Genomic DNA, 22,473 nt, shown 5'->3' with positions numbered 1-22,473 from the left:
AGACTTGGTTCTAGAGGGGTTCCCAAGTGTCCAGGGAGATGCCCCTAGCTAGTTCCTTGGGCAGCTGAGGAGAGGGAGCCGAAAAAGGCCAGATCCTATAACCATACTCATGAATATCTTGCATATCACCATAGTACCTTCACCTGGCGATGGATGGAGATAGAGACAGAGCCCCACATTGGAGCACCGGACTGAGCTCCCAAGGTCCTGATGAGGAGCAGAAGGAGAGAGAACATGAGAAAGAAAGTCAGAACCGTGAGGGATGCGTTCACCCACTGATACGGAGGGACAGAACTAACGGGAGATCACCAAGTCCAGTTGGAATGAGACTGATGGAACATCCGACCAAACCGGACTCTCTGAATGTGGCTGACAGTTGTGGCTGACCGAGAAGCCAAGGACAATGGCGATGGGCTTGGTCTCTACGACAAGGACGGGCTCTGTGGGAGCCTTGTTAGTTTGGTTTTTCACCTTCCTGGACCTGGAGGGATTTGGGAGGACCTTGGACTCAACTTAGTGTAGGGAACCCTGATGGCTCTTTGGTCTGGAGAGGGAGGGTGTGGGGGTATGGGTGGAGGGGAGGGGAGGGAAGGTGGAAGAGGAGGGGAGGAGATGGAAATTTTTAATAAAAAAATAATACATGAAAAAAATATGTTATTTTTTTCATTAATTCTTCACAGTTTACTGAGTACCCTAATATCTCAATTTAAAACAGATTCTCATTATTCAGCCTCATTTTCTGTTATAGTTTCTATCTTGCTCACTGATTTTGGAACATCCCATTCTCTTGTATTCCTCTTGGGGATAAAAACAAACAGATAAACAATAAAAATATAAATAAAATATTGTTCTGCAGACTCCACCCTTTGAGAGGTTTTCACTTTGTATCTTTTTTCCATTCTCCATGACCCAGTAACTAATGGCCAGTTCTGATTCTTTCTCTGACTTATCAGTATCTCTACTTCTGCTCTCTAAAGCTAAAGCCCTAAGTCAGTGAAATTAAGCAGTCTCATTTCCAGTGGAGAACTGATCAATTTTCTTGTTTTCTTTTAAATGCGTTAATCATGAAGGTGTATGCATTCCTAAAGCTTTATTTAGTCTTTTATTAGACACAGTTGAGAGCAGCCCTTTTGCCCTTTCTGAATGCATTTCACTAATTGTACAAGACTGTCTTAATGTATAAGTTTTTGCTGAGTGACTAATTACCACTTTTCATGGTATCCTCTGGACAAAGACTGTTCCTTGCTAATAGAAGCAATCTCAGGCATTGATCACATGATCTCAGCAAAAATGTTTCAGAGGGCTTGGCAAGAGAATGGGCAAAAGAATAAGGTTGTGGTGTGATCAACTTGGAGGCTACATAGGGTGAGTCAGAAAGGGTCATGCACCCTTCTCACAGCTCTTACTACCTCTTACCAGGGCTGTTGAATAAGGGTTAAAGTGATACCACAACCGACCACCTGTTTAGTGACATTTGTGTCTTCTAATTGTCCCATATTTTTTAGGCATGCTGATTGGTTATCTAATCCGTGAGAATGTGAAATTTTAAGGTTCTGAGCTGATTCAATATTTTCCTTGAAGCTTTTAAGTATAACACCACATAGAAATTGTTGGGTTCTGGTCAAAGCTTCAGCGGTAGTAAGCACTTAATTTTGAGATGTCATTTATCATTTTGATTGTGACTATTCCAGTTCTCTTATCTACACTCCTTCTGCTGAGATCTAAATTTGTGCAATTCAGATACCTGTGGTGAAGATATAAATTTTTATGAATGTGTAGAAAAAGACAAACAAATGGACATCTTAAAATAAATAATGGTTCCCAGCCAGTTAAGCCTGAAGAACCAAGTCTAAGAACTCTGTTGATACTCTGGTTACTGAGGGATTCTGGTAGATTGGCAGTTAAATGTTTGCAGTTGTGTCTCCACTAAGGTATCTACCAGGCTACGGTGGAGAGTCCCTTCCCATGGCTATTACTGATGATCCTAGTTAAACTAGGTGAGTTTCAAAAGCAAGACACATGGGTCTGTGAAAGGAAATTGTAGAGAGGAGAGTAATTATAGGGATAGAAGGATACTAAATAGGGTATGAGTTATAGTAATCAAAATGCACTTTAAAAGACTAAATTCAATAAAAAATACATATTTCTCTTATTGTGTTCTGAGCATTTACTCAAATAAAGGAAAAGCCAATCACAACAGCAATAACAACAGGATAGCCTTTCAGTTTTGTTTGAGATTTATTGTGTCATTTAGAGAAATGTTGCTTCTGATTGACATGATTCCCCGAGGAGGTACAGAATGATGGAAATCTTGGTTCCTATGGGAAAGGGAAATTACACAAACATAAGTATTCTGTTGAGGCATGTGCAGATTCTAATATAACCATATAATTCTGACATATACACTCACAACAGAGAAAAGCCTAAGGATTGTTTAAGTGCTGTTCTACTGAGATAAAATCTGCACATATAGAATACAGGCTTCTCAAAATTTGGGTCCACAATAACCCACCCTGAGAAAGGACCATACAAATCTGGGAATGCTAAGAAAGAACAGCATACTTTATAGAGAACTGAAAACATGGCATCCTTTTAGTGTTTCCCTGCTCTCCCCAAAATAATGACAGACCTAGAAACCTGGATGAGGATCAGTTATGGTACTCTTCAGTTGTCTTTACACAAACTTTCCATACTGTACACTGATGTGGGATTCCCCTCTGTATGCTGTGAATATGTATTATTACCATTGTTAATAAAGTAGCTGCTTTGGCCTGTGGCAGGGAAGAATATAGCAAGGTGGGAAGTCCAAGCAAAGATAGAAGAGGAAAGAAGGTGGAGCCAGGCAGACCCCACGCAACTGCTAAAAGAGAAAGTTACCAGAACCTTACCAGTAAGCCACATCCATGTAGTGATACACAGATTAATAGAAATGGGTTCAATTAAGATGCAAGAGCTAGCTAGGAATACACCTAAGACATTGGTCAAACAGTGTTGTAATTAATATATTTCCTGTGTGATTATTCAGGTCTGGGTGGCCGGAAAATGACAGGACAGTATCCATTTACAGTATATACACACACACACACACACACATACACACACAGAAGAGGGGAAAGAGAGAGGGAGAGGAGAGGAGAGGAGAGGAGAGGAGAGGAGAGGAGAGGAGAGAGGAGAGGAGAGAGGAGAGGAGAGGAGAGGAGAGGGAGAATTTTACAAAGACAGTGGTACAGCATACTTATTTTAAAGTCCTGGGAAGAGGTAGAAACGTTTTGTCAAAGTCACCCTTTCAGAGGTGGGCATCTGTAAACTAAATTCTGGTTGTTCAAATGAAAATCGAACCTAAAAGAGAAAGGGAGATTTATAGCCATTATTTTCAGAGACTAAAATCTTGACTTGAGATGGAAAAAAAACTACATTGACTATCATGACAAGAAACAATAACTCAAGGCATTTGTAAGAATCACAGCTATCAGAATAGTCTCCCAGATGAGTTTTAAGTGCTTTTGCTGGAACTAAATAATATAATGGATACAGGGGTATTAAATTCTCTTCCATTTTCTACTAGGACAGGATAGGGGTTAATATAAATGATTATTTCTTAGGGTTTGTGAGCATAAAACAGTGGTACCATGTAGAGATTGTTGACCAATCAAAAGAAATAATAATAGTAATACAAAACTCTTTGGAAAGGATGACATTATTACAAGACAAATATGGCCAGAGCTTTCCTACTGGCAGCAACCCAAGACCACAGAAGTAGAGTTGAAAAAGCATTCGAGTCCTACCTTTCTGAAAATATCCTCCAAGTCACAAGAGCAAGCATATTCTTTCATGTATTTGATGAGTTCCATAATGAAAATAGAGCCCTTGTCAGGGTGTCTCCAAGAAACATTATCTGTGAATAACATATATTCAAAAATCTTATGACAGACCTTACTCTGAATACAGCCCTCCATAGCCTTTCCACTCTAACTGGACACTTTATATAGTATCCATATTGTATCCTATAAACTGTCTGCCATTTTTCAATTTATATATATGAAATTCAATGAATACCTCTTATCTCTTCCTCAAGGTGGTTGCTATACACCATACAGATTTTAAAATGGTGAAGCTCCTGATATCAAGGAAGTGAAAACTAATGCTGAGGCAGGCCCTGGAGTAAGGGAGTGATAAGTTTTGGAGAATAAGTAGCTGAGTATTTTTCTCTAAGATGTTCTGTAATGGGTCTGATTCAAGACTGTTGTACATTTTAAAATGTGATGTTCTTAATTAGAAGTTTTCAGTAATTATTTTTACCAAAAAGAGATATTTGAGCAATAAATATACCACAAATATATGAGCTAGGTAAAGGAAATGAGTGAGGAGTAGAAACAGGTATCTTTGCAAGTAGTTTGATAGTGAAGAGAGTAAAAGGCCAGATTCTTTCCATAATAGTCCAATTAAGACCAGATTCTTTTCCCAATAGCCCTACAATGTGATTGGGGTTTACACTGGTAAATTTCATCTAAGTATGGTAACTTGTGTACAAAATTTTTATAGTCTGAACCATTTACAAAGAATCGTGAAGACAGCAAAAGAAAGAGATACAGAAACCAGCATGTCAGATGGCAAGAATGGAAAGGCTTGAAGAGACTCTATAACTACAGAGGATGTATGGTGCAAAATGAGCAGAAATGATATAAATGAACAGTTAAATCTAATAATAAAGTTGACTGTGTTCTTAAGCTGGAAACTTATGGGAGTTTTGCTATGGTATTTTAAAATTAAATACACTTGTTCTTTGGCAATTTCTTCGATATATAAAAAGCATCTGATTTGTTTATGTCTTGCTCTCTCATTATTTCCCTCCCACCCATAAATCAGTACCTCCCTCTTATATGTCTCTTTCCCATCATTTTGAATCATTTTGTGATTTTAATGATTCACTGCCTCTATTAGGTCTGTCTGCATAACAAATGGTATAATACAATGCAATGGGGTATCAGTGGTTTACTACTTGGTATGTTTCCAAAGATGATTCTCCATCTGCCTGTATTTATAAGTAACCAATCATTCAGCAAGGCCCTATGATCCCACAATCTATTAATATTCATGATTTTTATCATTAGAAAATGATGTAGTGAGATATACATTGGGCTTGGTCCACCCAGTGTAGGAGTGGACTATATCTGGAGGTTATGACCATAGTCAATAATATAATCTGTAATCCATTTGATCAGAGGCAGAGCCTTCAGGGTATAGTTTAGTAAAAGAATGTAGGCTTCTAGAAATGCAAAATTCAGGAAATGAAAGGCTCGCTCAAATGAGTTTTATTTAAGTCTTAACATAATAAGTAATGAGTAGGATTAGAAATTAAAACCTTGATAATAAGAAAACTTAATGCTAGATTTTTTAGGAATAGTTCAATATTTCACACATATCATCTTATTCAGTCCTTGCTATAATGGCAGTATATTTGCAAATATTGGTGAGATATTCAAAGAAATCTCAGCAAGATGAAACAAACAGACTTAATATAAGTTCATACAAATGGAACTGTCAGGATGTAGCATATATTGGAATTTTTTATGAATATCTGCTTTCATGTATAAAACCCTCTCACATTAAGACTACTTAGCCTCCAATATGTAGGGTAGCTGGTCTGTGTGCTATCAAGAGGGTGTCCTGTGCCCACCCTCCCAACTATTCATACCAACATTGGAATTTCAGGTGCTTGAGCAGCTTGGACTTTGAGGATTTGAGATCCTGTGCTGTTTTCCTGTCTCCATGCCTCAGTCATCAAGATTCTGGAAATACTTGATGCTGGTGCACACTGGTGTCTTGACTAAGCCCAATCATATGAACCTTTCAGATTCTAATGAACCTTAGGGTTCATATTCATCTGTTTATTTTTCTGTTATCCTTCGTAGTTCTAGGAAAAAAATATGCACCATGGAAGAGATTACTAATTCAGCAAACATTGTATGTATATTTTGTCTGTGTGAGGGGGGTTGAATATGAACTTTTTAAGTGGGCATTAAATGTCTTATGCAATACTAAATATGGTGTTCCTCTTTCTAACAGTAAACCCGACAAAGTTCATATGCATAAAAAATCTTTACGTGGTGTTGAAGAGCAGAAAGTGATAAAATCCTTTTCTATGTGGGCGCTCTTAATGCCGTCATCTTCCAAATCCACATCCACTAAGAATTTCTTTCCAGTGTCTCCTACTGAATCTTTTACCAACACCAATCCTCGGTTCTCTGGAAAGACAAAATTGGTTTTATGTTACTAACAATTTTCAAGGGAATTATTGTTTCCTTAAAATTTTATTAAAACTCTATTTGTAAAATTATTAGTCTCTCTCTCTCTCTCTCTCTCTCTCTATATATATATATATATATATATATGTATGAATACATACACAGGCATATATATATGTGAGTGTGAATATATATGTAAATATATACATATGTATACAATATTTGTTATAGGTCATGTTTCTATCATTCTTTTCTCTTTTAGTTTTTAAATAGATTCTAATAACACCCAAATATCAATATGTATGTATGATTGCTGATGTGATATTCTCTAGTGGAAAAGGAAGCAAGTATCTACCAATTTGAAATACAATCTACAAAGTGCATAATTAACTGAGTAATAAAATAGATGTATGATATTTAGGCATCACACACAAAAAACTGGCAAGTGCCATCTGTATATAAATGACAAAGTCCGACTGTGAGCATCCTGTTATTTAAACAATTAGCACTCACCCCCACGGCAGGCCTGAATGATGATAACTTTGGGTTTGTCTTTCAGGCTTGGACACATCAACGTGTTCATCATTCCAAAAATAGTATCTAGTTTTAAAATATCTGCTTCTTTATCAGAGTGTGATTTCCCACATATTCCTTCCTTGATACCGTGGGACATGAGTACAAGGAAAGTACTGTCAGAAGTTTTGTGCTCAGGGCGGTCAGCAAATTCCTTCACTGCATTAATCATTGCCTGAAAGAAAGCAGAGCAGTGATGTTCAATGAACTACCATTATACTGTGGGATTTCATTGCAAACAGTCAAGGGGGTTCCTGAGTAATTCCATGAAAACAGTGACATGGAAAAGAAACTTTCTAATTCTCAATTTTATGGAAATCGAACTATAAAGATTATAGGACGTCATCCTGAGATCATTGAACTGGTTGAAATATTTTCCAATTGGATTTTACAGGAGACTTTGGCTAAAGCATTTTAGTGTTGGCAGGCATATGTAATATTTAGTGGCTCCTCACAAAAAGACATCATCATTACAAACTAGCAAGAGTGTACATTTTCTGACACTGTACCATGTTTTCTGGCATTATCTAGGATTATGAAAAACATGAATATTGTTTCCATATTTTGAGAAATCTTACCAGAGCTGTGAGATTTTCCTTCTCCTTCACAGTATATCCCAGACCCTGCAGCAGCAACCTCATTTCTCTGAGATCCACTTCAGCTCCTTCCCTTCTAGGAAGATGGTCAAACTCTATGTTGCAGATTATGAGAGCAAGACGTGTACGAGTGGACCTATCCATTATTGGATAAATCTGAAGGAAGGGCAGATTCAATGAACAACTTTGTTTAATTCAATGTCTATTTTATATGCTTATGATAGTTTACAATTCCCTCTGCTTAATCCTTTCAAGAAATCAACCTTGTGATGAAAAGATTATGGATAAAAATGGAATGAGTCTTAATTCAAGAGCACTAAGAGAATTTATGAATACACAGGTAGTTTCTAAGCATCTACTCCTAATTTTGAAAATGAAATTTTGAAAAACAAAGCTAGGCATCCATAATTATAAAACTAATTCCTCTGATTTCTTATTGATTCTAGATATAATATTGATGCGTATCAGACTATGCTTCTTAACCTCTAAAATGGGTCATTTTGAAGGTTAACAGCTTTTTTTAATATAAGGTGTACAGAGTAATACTCGACTCACAGTAAGCATCTAATGTTAGGCACTGATTTTGCTGTTGCTATTATTGTATCCCAAGGAATTGGGCCAGATTTGTAAAACTTCAAATAAACCTGAGATTCTTGGACATAGAGAACTTTTATGTAAGGCAGAGTGACTCATCAAGTCTGGGAAACACTGCAATGAACATAGCTGTGGCAAAGAATCACCACCCTTTAGAATGGCATCAGTATTCCTCAGCTTGCTCTATCCCAGATTCTGGGCACAGCACCTCTGGAGAATTTTCTTCCCAAATCTTTTGAGCTCTTTCTGAGGAGCATAACTTGAGGTTCCCACTTGGTCCCAGAAATGTGTCACCTTTTTTCTTCTGTTCTTCCTTTATTTCTGTAAGAGACAAAAAAAAAATGCCAATATAGATTGAAGCCTGGTGGTCTTGCTTCAAGTCTCTTCTAGCCTTATCTACATGTGAAGACAGGTGAGTAAAACCCTGGGGTCATTTCCACACTGTAGAATGAGATACATACTCCTATTAATGGACACATTGCAAGCCAGAGATCTCCAGTAGTGTGATCTGCAATCTATCCTTGGATTAGTATTTTGTTAAATATTTTAGATAAAAACTAAGAAAAGCATGAAGTATTGAAACATTTATCATTTATTTTAGAAAATATTTGAAGCTAAGAATGAAATTGTAGATAGAGGACAGTAATACAGGAAAGATGTATTATTTAATCCCACTGAAAATTATAAAATATATGTTTACCTATTTTTTTTAACTTATGCACAATAGTAGGCATCACTTGAAGTACTTTTTAAAAATGACCCTCAGAGTTCTATAGTTGCATTCACACTGCACCACAAAGTTGCCCTTGTTACCAGCAATCCAGAATATAGTCTGTCTGAATGTAGCCAATAGAAGGTACAAATGTGTTTGGTTTGTGACACATCTGAGCTGAGTTCTCTCTCATTGAGAATGTCTTATATAATCTTCATGAATAAAGAACAACCTTCTATTATGGAAGAACCACTATGAATATTGGCTTTCTTACTGAATTTCTTGTTATCTAAATAAGGGTTATTATTACAATACCTAAGATGGTGGTAGCTTTATTTCAGCGACAAAAATAGTTTAAAATAAATATTCATATAATATTTAATCATTTAAGTACATTTCAAAAAAGTATCATTTGCCGGGCTTACTATTCTTGAAGATTTTTCTAGAGCAATGTCAAGAGTACAATTGACATATGGTAGCTATTTCTATAACGATAAAAAATTATAGCTGACATAGATAACTGTAGAGAGAGTAATGATTGTCAACTACTGCAGACTACAAATTACAGGTGTGTAATAAAGTGGCAGAGGCCTTGAGAGGGGAACTCATTAAAACTTAGCCACACACTAAAAGAGGTAGGGAAAAAAAACGAAATACTGAGCATGCACTTTAATATTCACATTTTAACAACTGCTCATGATGACAACTATAGCTAAGAAAGGGAAAACTGAAAAGGATTAGGAGAGGACTGTAAAAGTTTACCTTTGGAGGTGTTTAGAGATATAAGTCCAGAGGAGATAGGAATATGTGCACTAGGCACTTGAATAAGGTTTAGTACCCAACTATGCAGTTAAGACTTGAGATACAAAGTCAGAAAATTTTACTATAAATATGGGTGGTGAAGCCATGAGAACTGCTTTGCATGAGCAAGGTATGTAGAGAACAGGATGAAGAATATCATATAATCGATGCTTGGGAGTTAGTTATTAACTAGTTATCAGTTAGTCAAATGCCTTCAACCTAGGTTTATCCCATAAAGAATATAGCCAAAAGCATTTGTGTTTAAAGGGTGTTGTTTCTTTCTGAACATGTATACCTGAGGAAGAAGGATGTCCTCCCTGGATATCATCTGCACTAATGGTATTTGCAGCTGGTGTACCTGAAGAGAAATAAAGGAAATTAATTCATCATTACAAGGTAATACTTGGTTATACAGCAAGTTTGGGGCCAATGGCAGATACACGAGACCAGGAAGAAAAAATAGGAGTAACAGAGATAAGAGACATATAAGGGTCACTGACACAAAAATGAAACTCTGCTGTCTGAAGTGAGGGAGTTACATTCAAACCACATAGGAAATATGTGACCCAGACAATGGTTATAAAAAGATATTGACTTTCAACGTATTTTGAAATGAAGGCTCTTACCTGTTCGAAGCTCCAGAACTCCTGCCAGATAGACATCTTCATTACAAATGTAAGTGAGTAGAATTTGGCTTGCCTGGGGACCTTTCCTGGTGACAGAATCACACAGGTCCCGTGCTTTGTCCATAACAGTGGCATTTACAAGTTTTACTCTCTCCATCTCTTCCTGGTTCAGGACTTTCTTCTCGAAAAGTTCATCCAGCAAGCCATTTATTGTCCCTTCACCCACTGAATTGATGAACTGCTTCCTCTTTGCTCTGAGGATCTTGTCTGTTTAAGGCACAAACATTTCTCAAGTCAAGAAAACAACCACATACTCCTTTCCTGTTAAAAACTACTTGGCCTCTTCCAGAACTAAAAAGTAAAATGTCCATTTCACATACAACTCTTACCCTTTCTTTTTGCTATCTCTGCCCTCTATTTTTCCTCAACATTACACAAGAGCATAGGAGGAGACACAAGTAACAAGTTACTGTCTTTCTGTTAGAACTCAAAAAGCATAAACCTCATCCTGCTTCCACATGTTCTCAAATCAGATTAATAAAACAAAGAAAAGGCAATACAACATACTCCGTTGCAGCCTGTATCTCAGTCCCTCATTAGGCTGCCTCTGTCAGACTAGGGCCATGTAATAGTTAAGATTATAATGTGACTGCAGAAACAAGTGCAACAGCATTTTCTTCTGGCCCTGGCCTTCACTGTCTTTGGCTTTAAGGATCTTCTGTGCCGATTTCGTCCACACAATCTTTCCCTTCTCAAGATTCAGCTCACTTAAAAATCCACAGAAGCTAATGACAGCTTCCAGAAAAACGACCCTTTTTCAAAATGACTTATTCACAACTTATCCCCTTTATGAACAGAGACAACTCACCAGCCATGGCGTTTCTCTCCTAGCATGTGCAGCTACTGAAACTGAAAGTTGCATTCCACCAGGGCGTGTATGCAGATTGCGAAATAACCGCTCTTCCTGTGTTGCTCATGCTTCTTTCCCTCATTAACTTATCCTTCTGGAGCTCAGACATGTCAAGTAGTAAACCTGGGAAATGACCTTTGCACAACATTTGTAAAGGCTCCTGGCAGGAAGGGAGAATGTCCTAATCTTTAACAAAACAATGAGCTGGGACAAAGCAACAGTGGGGGAGGGAGGTTAGAAAGGGAAGATCTGAGGCATCCACAGGGGATGAGAACAGGGTGAAAGGAAGGAAAGCTCCCACAGGTGTTTCTGCTGCAGCTCAGTATGAGATTGGGAGACTGGAGCTGGAAAATAGAGGGAAGACTAGACCTGCAGGCAGGCAGCTTAGCTGAGAGGCCCAAGAGCTCTGAGGATTAGTATGGGTGCCTACTGGAGCTGGGGCTGGAATGAAGCCAGGAATGGAGGAAGGAAGGTTGGAAGGGGAAGGTCTGTGGAGTCCATGGGAAATGTGGGGAGGGAAGTGGTACAGAGAAGGGAGGCTGCAACTGGAGTTCCTTTGCAGAGACAGGCAGGGGCTACCGGGCACCGAATGTGGTGGGGAGGAGAGGGTGATGAATGTCTTCAGTGCAATTGACTGTTTCCTGGCCTACTAGCCTGATGTGTTCACAGAGAATGCTTACTTGTGTTGGGGGCTGGGATAAAGGAAGCTTCGGGGAGAAGACCTTTGTGATCTGTTACAGATGAGGACAGAGGAAAAGTAGAAGGCAGCAGGTTTTCTGGTTCAGGGCTGGGGATGAGTCTGGGGCTTGGATCAAAAAGCAAGGAGCAGGGCTTGTGTTGTCATAAAAATCACAGCTCTCATCTTAAAAGTAAAGAGATATTTTATCCTGAAGCCATTTTTTGAGCCTAGGAGCGCAGGTATTTCTAGGTTCCCCAAATTCAAAGCTCCAACATGGAAGCAGTTTCATGACGTTTTTCTAGTTGTAGGGAACCAAAAAGGTCCTAAATCCAGGCAAGTTTACATCACGTTGGTGAGTACAGCAGACATACTGTCATGGGGAAAGATTTTCTCTAGTCCTAAAATCTTCCCCAGTGACGACCTTAGCTCTCTGTGATGGTGAAATCTCATGATTTACTGAGTTAATAGCTTCTAAGAAGTTTTTATTTATTTTTACTACATGTTAGTTCAGATACAGAGTGGGGCAAGGAAAGGCTGTTCAGAAGACCAAAATTAGCACAAAATAAAGTTATTAGCCTCTGATCCTACAAAGTTCCAATCTTTCCACAGTACAGAATTCCAATTTGTCCATCAGTCTCTGCAGACACAGAGGTTTCTTCCCTGAGATTTTTCTCCACATTCATATAGTTTCTTTTTGTGAATTTTCCTTTATACTTGCAACTAGATGATTTCCTTCTTGGCTTCTTGTGTTTCTTTTTTGTTTGTTTGTTTTTGTTTCATTTTTTTTTCTGTGATGTACATAGTTAAGGAATATACACTTCTTTTAAAATCTTTAAAGGAGAAAGGAATGTTTTCAGTTAAGCTTATTGCTTCCCTATTATTAGCCATAACTGCAACCATATAATAGAAACTTTAACAGAGACATACATACTTCCTATTCACATTAGAAACTACACTATAGTGAAGAAGAGAGAAATCTGGAAGATAAACTTCATTGAGTTCTTTTGTGGAGAAAACAATGGAAATTTAGAATATAGGCATCCAGAATCAAGTGGTAACTAGAAGGTTGGTTTTAAAAATGCTGCAAGATCCCCAGCGGGCCCGCAGAGCAGCTAGTCCCAGGCAGAGACGGCTGCCAGACCCCAGAGCAGTTGCTGGTCCCAGCAAGGTGAGTGGCTGGGCATGCTGGTCACATTATATGGGCAGGTATGAGCAGGCTGTGGGTAGAGGGAAGGCACATAGGCAGACACATTGTATAGAATAGAATTGGATATTTATTACTTAGAGGAGAGAGAAAGAAAGAAAGGAAGAGGAGAGAGACAGAGAATGGCTCAAGAGAGAGAGAGAGAGACACACACACACGTGCACGCACCAAGAGGAGACAGTGAGAGTATCTAAAATGGCGGGAGGAGGGCAGGGATCACCGGGAGTGGGCATGGCTTGCCTCTTAAAGAGACAAAAACCATAACATTCCCAGCTCTTTTTTTATAATAAAAAGCAGGAGATTAGACACCACAGTTTGACGACCATGGAGGACCCAAAAAAGAGTAGCTCTGGGTGCCAACCAAGTAAGTTCTCTGTCATTTTTAGTCAGTAACTCAAGTAAAATCTTATCCTTCTCGAGGTTCTCTGATACAGTTTGATAGCTGAGAGGTTCAGATCAAATTTCTCTCTTATGCTACCTTCCATAGTCTTAAAAAATACTTTTCTTGCCGGGTGGTGGTGGCGCACGCCTTTAATCCCAGCACTCGGGTCGCTAAAGGTTGCACTTGACATTTGCTGTTTAGTGCAGGGCCTGCCAAGCTCCAGAAGACCCTGTGGGCTAAGAAATCTGTAGGAAGACAGGCCAACCTTGACCTTAGCAGCTAGGCTGTCGATTCCAGTGATTCTGTCCATGTCTGGAGGTCTTTAGTTTAGGTGAAAGGCAGTTTTTCCCAATGGTCAACACTCGGCAGTTGAAGCGAACTGCAGAAGGATGTTGTTCTGTGCCCATTTGTCTTCTGTCTTCTTTGGAGGAAACAGAGTGCTGCTGCTGGGAGCCAACCTGTCTCATTTTGTTATGGAAAGTTTTTTAATAATTAGATATTTTAAATATCACATTCCCCAGATCTCTGAGCAGTTGAGGGCTGTTTATAGATATAGCTGCAGTATAGAATCTGCCTGGAAGGTTGGGTCTGAGCCTGACTATATTGGCTCTTAACAGGTAAGATTTATACTTGTAAAAAGACAGAAAGAAAAAATTGCTTGCAATAAAGGTTAATGGCAGAACTGTCAATGGTAGAGAACAGCTTAATATATTTTAAATGAGGGTTGGACTAAATATAAGGCATTTTTGTAAGAGACTTAAAAGTACATACCATTTTAAAACTTATGTTTTAAACTTATGATTTTGTAGTCTGAAATGAGATGTAATGAACAATTATTATACATAGAAAGAGTGAACAGGAATTGGGCAACGTGGATGCTTTTGATGGGTCCTATCAAAGGCATGACACTGTGCAAAACACATGTAACAGAGTTAACAAGAGGATTTTAGTGAAAACTGGGAGACAAGACAGGGTATACGTAAGTAAAAATGGGAGAGCTTGGTCACCTGAAAAATGAGAGAGCTTGGTCACCTGACCAGGCTCTCAGCCAAGATGGTGGTAAGGTCACCCATGTAAAGTTAACACTGGGGATCCTGGCAGGTAATACTTCAGTAAAGATGGCAGAACTTGGTCACCTGACCTGGCCCTCAGTTACGATGGTGATAAAGTCACCTGACCCCAGTCCACATGGTGGCAGTCACATGTATGAAAAAGTCACAATTGTTGAGCTGTAAGGATTTTAAGCTTAGTGAGAGGGACCTAAAGGCATGATCTGCCTTGTTGCTGAACCACCGTGCCATACTATAAGCTGCAGACGGGGGTGCAAAAGGCTGGAACCGAAAAAAAACTGTACCATGACATGGCTGGAATTGAAAAAGTCGGTTGGAATTTAAAAAAGCTGGGGAGTTGGTTGCTATCCAGAGCCAAAATCATGAAATCCTGTGAAACAGCGGCACCCAAGGCCAGAACGTCTTGTGGAAATAGGCAGGATGCAAATCAGCGTGAACACTCAGGATTCATGGAGGAGGACCGTGACTGCAAGTGGAGTGTTATGGCCTAGTTGGATCTGGTCGGGTGACCCAGAAACCAGAAAGGCTGGGGCTGCTCTGAGCGGTGGTTATGATGAGAGAAGAGAAAAGGGATAGAGAAGAAATGAAAAAAAGATAAAGAAGCTGGGGAACCCCCGGTCCCCAGTCGAATGCACTGTATGGGGAGTGTGCAGTGCTAACACATGGGTGGAATGACATCTGGGGTTAATCCAAACACCATTCCAATAAAGGAAAGCAACCATAGCAGAACAGGGAGACTCACTGATTGAAGCCGGGAAGCTGGTGGTGAGAGTGGAAAAAGAACCCGATTCAGGATATCTGAGTCACATAGCACCAATTTTAAAAACGCTGTAAGATCCCTGGCGGGCCTGCAGAGCAGCTAGTCTCAGGCAGAGATGGCTGCTGGACCCCAGAGTGGTTGCTGGTCCCAGCGAGGCAAGTGGCTGGGCTGGCTGGTCCCGCCACGTGGGCGGGTGTGAGCAGGTAAAAGGAAGGCAATAGGCAGACACATTGTACAGAATAGAGTTGGATATTTATTACTTAGAGAAGAGAGAAAAAAAGAAAAGTGGAGGAGAGAAACAGAGAAAGGCCCGAGAGAGAGAGAAAGAGAGAGAGAGAGAGAGAGAGAGAGAGAGAGAGAGAGAGAGAGAGAGAGAGAGAGAGAGAGAGAGAGAGAGAGAGATGTGTACGTGCCAAGAGGGGACAGTGAGAGTATCTTAGATGGCAGGAGGAGGGCAGGGGACACAGGGAGTGGGTGTGGCTTGCCTCTTAAAGAGATGAAAAACATAACCATTGGTAGATTTTGGTACATACTTGAGAAAGGAAACAATGTGCCACAGCTTGGATTTTGACTTGGGGTGTTGTATTGCCTAGTTTTATGTCAACTTGACAAAAGCTAGAATCATTAGAGACAATAAAACTTTAATTGAGAAAATGTCTCCATATGTTTTTGCTGTATGAAAGCCTGTGGGGCCTTTTCTTTATCAGTGCTCATTATGGGATGACTCAGCCACTTGTGAGTGGTGTCATCCTGGGCTGGTGGTCCTGGGTTCAACAAGAAATAAATTGAACAGGCCATGAGGAGAAAGCCAGTAAGCAGTATACCCCATTACTTCTTCATCAGCTCCTGCATCCACATTCCAATCCTGTTTGAATTTTTGTTCTCTATTCCCTCAGTGATAGATTGGTACCTGGAAGTGTAAGCTTAAAAAAAAGCTGTATCTCCCCAAGTTGTTTGGTAATGGTGCTTGATCATATCAATAAAACTTTAAGACAAGTGTCAACAGAGAAAGAGACATTCTACATGAATAAAAAACATGTATGTATAATTTTGCATATATAGTGTTGCCCTCAGTAAAATTGGTAAAACATAGGAGAAGTTTTGGAGGATGATGACAGCTTTAGCTTTGGGCATATCCAGTTTAATGTGATTTAAAATACAGGAGTCAACTAAGAGAAGCTTACAAAGCCACAAAAGTGCTTTACATCTGAGAAATTGATGAAAGGTGATGCACCCTGCAGATGAGAATACTCAACATACAAATACAGTGAACAGTTCAGAGAATTTTTCTTTATCTTCTTCTTTCAATTGCTGTTATTATTGATTGACATGGTCACATTATGCATCTCTAGTTGGCCTGGAACTCACATGCAGAGCACACTGGTATCAAACCAACAGGGATCTGCCTGCCTCTGCCTTCCAAACAGAATATTAAGATTAAGTTGCATGTTACCATACCCAACTCAGAGAATATTTATGAGTGGGCTTTAGAAATGGAACATCAATCTCAGCTTCACTAGCTGGTCAGAAGGCAAGCGGTTTGTGGGCAAGCTACTTCATCCCCACGTGAGATCCTGTAAATTACAAGTCACATTTCATCCCTAAGCCAACCCATCCCCCTGTGACCTCAGTGACTCCCTGAGACACAGACACCACCTGTACAGATTGGACCTAGAGATGAGTGAATGACCTTCCAGGTGGACAGACCAGCCTCTAGGTCCTAAGCCCTGGGCAAACTCTGTACCCCTCCCCTGCCTATCACAGCCACACTAGCTTGTCAGCAGACAAAGGTCCTGTGAGTAGGTTGCTCCTCCACCACCCCTATATGACCCTATATTCTACGAATACCACACTGTCCCCCAAGCCTACCTATCCCACATGATCTCAGCAGCTCCTTTATACACAGACACCCCTGCACTGATTGGACCAAGAGGCACAGACACTGTCTGCACTGATTGGAGGAAGAGATGGGTAAATACCAGTTCAAGAACTCATTCAAAAACCTCAATAAAAAGATGGTCGTGCCAGAACCTAGTGGTTCTACAACAGGAATACCTGAACATACACATGTAGAAAAAACAAAAGAAAATGACCTTTTAAATAACTATAAAAAAGAACATCCTGAGTGAGGTAAACCAGACTCAAATACAACACAGTATGTACTCACTCACAAGTAAATACTAGATGTAAAGCAAAGGATAACCATCACTCACAAGTAAATACTAGATGTAAAACAAAGGATAACCATACTATAATCCACAGCTCCGGAGAAGCTGGGAAACAAGGAGGATCCTAAGAGGGACATAAATAGATTTCCCTCATAATAAATAGAAATAGATAAATAGAAATAGATGGGATCTCCTGGGCAAACTGGGGGCAAAGAGGTATGGTAGAGGGGAAGGGATAAGGAGTGAGAACTTGAGGGAATGGGAAGGTTGAGTTTAGGGAGGAACAGAGAGGGAGAACAATGAAGGAGATATCTTGATAGAAGGAGCAATTATGGAATTAGGGAGAAGCCTGGTGCCAGAGAATCTCCCGGGAATCCGCAAGGATGACCCCAACTAAGACTCCTAGCAATAGCAGAGAAGGCCTCATTTGGCCTTCCCCTGTAGTCTGATCGGAGAATACAACCACTGTTATCCTAGAACCTTCATCCAGAAACTGGTGGAACCATATGCAAAGATCTACAGCCAAGCACCAGGTCAAGCTATGGGAATTCAGTCAAACAGAGGGAGGAGGGATTGATTATATGAGCAAGGGAGCTCAAGATCAAGAAGGGGAAATCTAAGAAGATAGCTGAACCAAGCTTGTGGAAACTCATAAACACTAGACTGACAGCTGTGGAGCTGCATGGAACTGAATTTGGCCCACTGTATGTTGGAAATAGTTGTGTAGCTTGATCTACCTGAGGGGCCTTTGTCAATGGGTCCAGGATCTGTCCCTGATGCATGAGCTAGCTTTTTGGAGCACATTCCCTAAGGTTGGATACCTTCCTCAGCCTTTATGCTGGGGAAGGGATTTGGTCCTGCTTCAACTTAATGTGCCTGGTTTGGTTGACTCTGCATGGAAGCCTTTATCCTTTCTGAAGAGTGAATGTAGTAATAAGTTGGGGCAAGGGGAGATGAAGGAGTAGTGGTGGGAGAGAAAACTGTGTTTGGAATGTAAAAGGAAATTAATTTTTAAAGGAAAAATAAAAGAAAGTACCACCAGAAGAAAAGCAACCAAGCAGAACAAGCTATTGGGACAAACAAATAAGTCACTCTTTCCATGGCCTCTGTATCAGCCCCTGCCTCCAGCATCCAATCCTACTTGAGGTCCTCCCCTCTAAGCCCTTGAGAATAAAATGTTATATGAAACAATGAGTAAAATAAACCATTTCATCTTCTCTCCCCCCAAAGAATAACTTAATCCAGCATAAATGCAACATCTTCATGAATCTATAAGTAATACCAAAAAAGACAAACTTCAAAGGTTGTACTTGCTTTAAAAACAAGTAAACAAACAACAAAAGATCAACACATTAATTTACTAGAGTGAGGCAGGCACCTGTGGTTAGGAGGTTTAGGTATAATTATAACTTCTAAAATAATAGATGAGATAGCAATGGCACTTATTAAAACAGCCACTGAACAATATTCCAGATCCTGTGTTAAGAGAACTCTTCAACACACACTGAATACTGGCAGAAAACTCTCATTTCCTAGGATAGATAGATAGATAGATAGATAGATAGATAGATAGATAGGTAGATAGATAGATAGATGTGACTATCTGGAAGCAGTGACATTATCCACTACTGTCCTGATGTAAAATATGTATGATGGAACTGAAGAGATGACTCAGTATTAAATAACACTTGTTGCTCTTGCAGAAGATGAGGGTTCAGTCCCGAGCATCCACCTGGAAGCTCACAAATACCTGCAACTTTATTTCCAGAGTATTCAAAGCCATCTGTTGGCCTTTGCAGGTACAGACACGTATATAATGCACATGTATATGTGCAGAGAAAACATTAATATTTATTAAAAATTAATCGAGCTTAAAATGGATATGTATGTAACAGTTCAAAATGGACTACTACTATAAAAATATTTTCAACATGGAGTCATTTACCTTGGATATCAGCAGTCTAAGGGAGAATATAGGAAACAGAATTGAAAAGAAAAAAGGGATGGAACATCTCTTTGCTTGGTGACAGTCTTACAAATGTTCACTGTGGAAAAAGGAAATCAAGCCACCTTGCTTGCTACAATTATAGCATGCAAAGTTTATCATGAGGCCCTACCAAAACTGTGAGATCACTCTGCTTATTTTGCTTAAAGTAGATATGTCAGTCTTTTACTCTGATTTTTTTCTTTACAAGATAGGGTTTCTCTATAGCTTTGGAGCCTGTTGTGGAACTAGCTCTTGTAGACAAGGGTGGCATCGAATTCCCAGAGATCTGCCTACCTCTGCCTCCCAAGTGCTGTGATTGAAGATGTGTGTCATCACCGCCTGACCTTAAATTCTGTTTTTAGAAGCAGTTAATATGTCTCTTTTCTCTCCAAACCCAGACAATTATGAAATTCAATACAATTTAAAAAATAGAAAGCAAATATTTGGGGCAGTAATTAATACTCTCCAACTCTGGAGGTTGTTGGATAGGATACTGAATTTTGACAAATAATAAAGGCTCTCTCACAGCTAGTCTCAGAAGAATGAGCAATAAATAGTACTCAAGATTTCAGTGTCTGAACATGAGGTTGGATGTGAGGAAGAAGAGCATCCTGATGAGAGAAGACAGTAGTTGATGCAAACATTTCATTGGAGTTTTAAAATGGGGGAGCTTATACATTCTATTAGAAGCCTGGCTGTCTAGATAACCTTGTGTTAACTTGACAGGACTTGAAACCCCATAGGAGAACTTGGTGTGTCTTCAAAGGTGTTTACAAATCAGTTTAGTCCAGAAAAGAAGATATGCCCTTTCAGGGCAATGGTGGAACCTTCATGTGCATGGGATGCCAAGAGAAATAGGGTTATAACAAACTGAGTATGAGAATTTAAGATTTCCTGCTTTCTGACTGGGAATTTGATATGACCAGAATTTTCTTACATCTTTTATCTTTTCTCATGGTGATTGTACCTTCTGTTAGAAAAAATATTTTTTTTTTTGTCTTAAGTTGTTCTTTTAGGTGTTTGGCATAATATTGATAAAAGTAACAAATTTGGTAACTAAGTAGCAGCAGAGAAGCACCATTTTGGGACATGTTAAAAAGCTATGAATGAATGAAGCTGTTCTGTTTGAAAAAAGAAAAGAATTTCTTTTGGAAGGTTCTAGCCACAAGTGGTGGCTCTAGAATAGTTATCTAAGAGAGATTTCCTGATTGAGGATTTGGTGAGACAAAATTCAGAAGCTGAGACAATCATTTTAAACTGCTCTGTCTTAAATTGTTAGATTTGATTTACATTATACATATATTGACTAGCATTAACTAAGAGTTTCTGGGCTTTAGGGATCAAATCATGTTGGGTGGCAGAGGTCAGCAGCTCCTGCTTTGAGCTTCGCCTTCCAGAGGCTGCCATTACTACCAGAACTGGAGAGTGGCTGTTACCCAGTGCACATGCTGGGGACCGCAAGGCCCTCCTGTGCTTTAATAACTTTTCTGAACATGAGGCCCCTCAAGATTGAATCTTCATTGAAATTATCTGTAGTTAACATGCTTGCGCCATGTGTACTGGATTATTTATAAGTTTCATAGTATTCATGATCTTAAATGAAATTTAGTTGTAATCTCTGCAACAGGGGTTCTAATGCAGATTTCCTAGATTTTCTTATACTCAATCTCATGATGCTGTATCTCTATTGAAATCAGTAACAATGTACATAATAAATTCACTTTTTAAAAAAATTCAGCTGCTATCAAGCATTCTGTTAGGCCTTTACAAGTACCTTTAATTCTTTGAAGGATGACATGCAGACATGCTGTTAATTTCATTTTCCATATGGACAAATTATAGTCAAGAAACTTCAGGTGGCCACATATCCTATGACTGTCCTGCCTTGACCCTAGGCAGTACTCTTGATCCCTGAAGTGATATCAGACCATCCTCAAACTGTGCCCTCCCAAAGAATTCATGTCATTATTAAACCCTCCAACATAGACAAAAGTACAAAATCACTGTCAGTGGTCAGATATTCTTCTGTGGAGAAAAATATTGAAAATACTCAATATCATATTTAGCTTCAGCCTACAGTGATTTTATACTGTGACTTATAGTGGTAGTTTGAATGTAACTGAACCTCATAAGCTTCTAGGAAGGGCCACTATGAGGAGGTGTGTAGTAGAAGGAGGAGCAGGCTGCATCCCCCTGCCCGGCTAGCTTAACCACGAAATAACCACACAGAAATTGTATTAATTAAATTACTGATGGCCCATAAGCTCTAGCCTTTTTTTTTTTTTTTTTTTTGGTTTTTCGAGACAGGGTTTCCCTGTAGTTTCTAGAGCCTGTCCTGGAACTAGCTCTTGTAGACCAGGCTGGCCTCGAACTCAGAGATCCGCCTGCCTCTGCCTCCCGAGTGCTGGGATTAAAGGCGTGTGCCACCACCGCCCGGCCAAGCTCTAGCCTCTTATTGGCCAGCACTTACATCTTGATTCAACCCATTTCTAACAATATGTATGTCACCACGAGGTCGTGGCTTACCTGGAAAGATTCAGCATGTCTGACCTGGCAGCTTCATGATGGCTCTCTCTCTTTCTGCTGCTTTCATCCTCCCAGAATACAGTTCTGTCTTCTCCACCTATCTAAGTTTTGCCCTATCAGGCCAAGCAGTTTTCTTTATTGATTATCCAATGAAAGCAACACAAATACAGAATGACCTCCTACACGAGAGGTGTACCATTGTTGAAGTCCATATAGCCTCATGAAGGAAATGTGTCACTGTAGGGTGGGTTTTCCTGTTTCACATACACTCAAGTCATGCTCAATGTTCAGTTCACTTCCTGGTGCATGTGGCTCAAGACATAGAACTCTCAGTTCCTTCTCCAGCTCCGTGACTGCCTTCATAGTTCCATGTTTCCCACCATGGTGATAATGGACTAAACCTCTGAAACTATAAGCCACTCAAATGTTTTCCTTTATAAAATTTTCTGTGGTAGTGGTGTCTCTTCACAGCAATTGAAACCCGAAATAAGACATTTATGGTGAGCAAACTCAAGAGAATAAGAAACACATTTATTTCAGCTACATAAAGAGCTCATCAAAAGTACACTAACTGAAAACTCCAGTAAATTAATTGGTCTTCATTCCTGGTACCCATCCTTTACTACATTCTATGCTGGAA

At 39.5% G+C, this 22,473-nt stretch overlaps 1 protein-coding gene across 1 annotated transcript; it reads right to left on the bottom strand.

Moving 5' to 3' along the window:
- Positions 1-2,219: 2,219 nt before the first annotated feature.
- Positions 2,220-11,153, bottom strand: LOC119809530 (caspase-1-like). The gene is made up of 10 exons (XM_038322390.1): positions 11,016-11,153; positions 10,148-10,414; positions 9,817-9,879; positions 8,217-8,329; positions 7,397-7,570; positions 6,759-6,993; positions 6,105-6,245; positions 3,786-3,895; positions 3,236-3,339; positions 2,220-2,318 (listed from the first exon to the last, which is right to left on the bottom strand). The coding sequence occupies exons 1-9, from the start codon at positions 11,020-11,022 to the stop codon at positions 3,241-3,243; spliced, it is 1,209 nt and encodes a 402-aa protein (XP_038178318.1). The 5' UTR covers positions 11,023-11,153; the 3' UTR covers positions 2,220-2,318; positions 3,236-3,240.
- Positions 11,154-22,473: the final 11,320 nt, after the last annotated feature.

The sequence above is a fragment of the Arvicola amphibius genome, chromosome 3, assembly GCF_903992535.2.
Source record: "Arvicola amphibius chromosome 3, mArvAmp1.2, whole genome shotgun sequence".
NCBI lineage: Eukaryota > Metazoa > Chordata > Mammalia > Rodentia > Cricetidae > Arvicola > Arvicola amphibius.
Note: the sequence above shows the minus strand (reverse complement) of the source record. Positions and strands in the feature narration are given on the sequence as shown.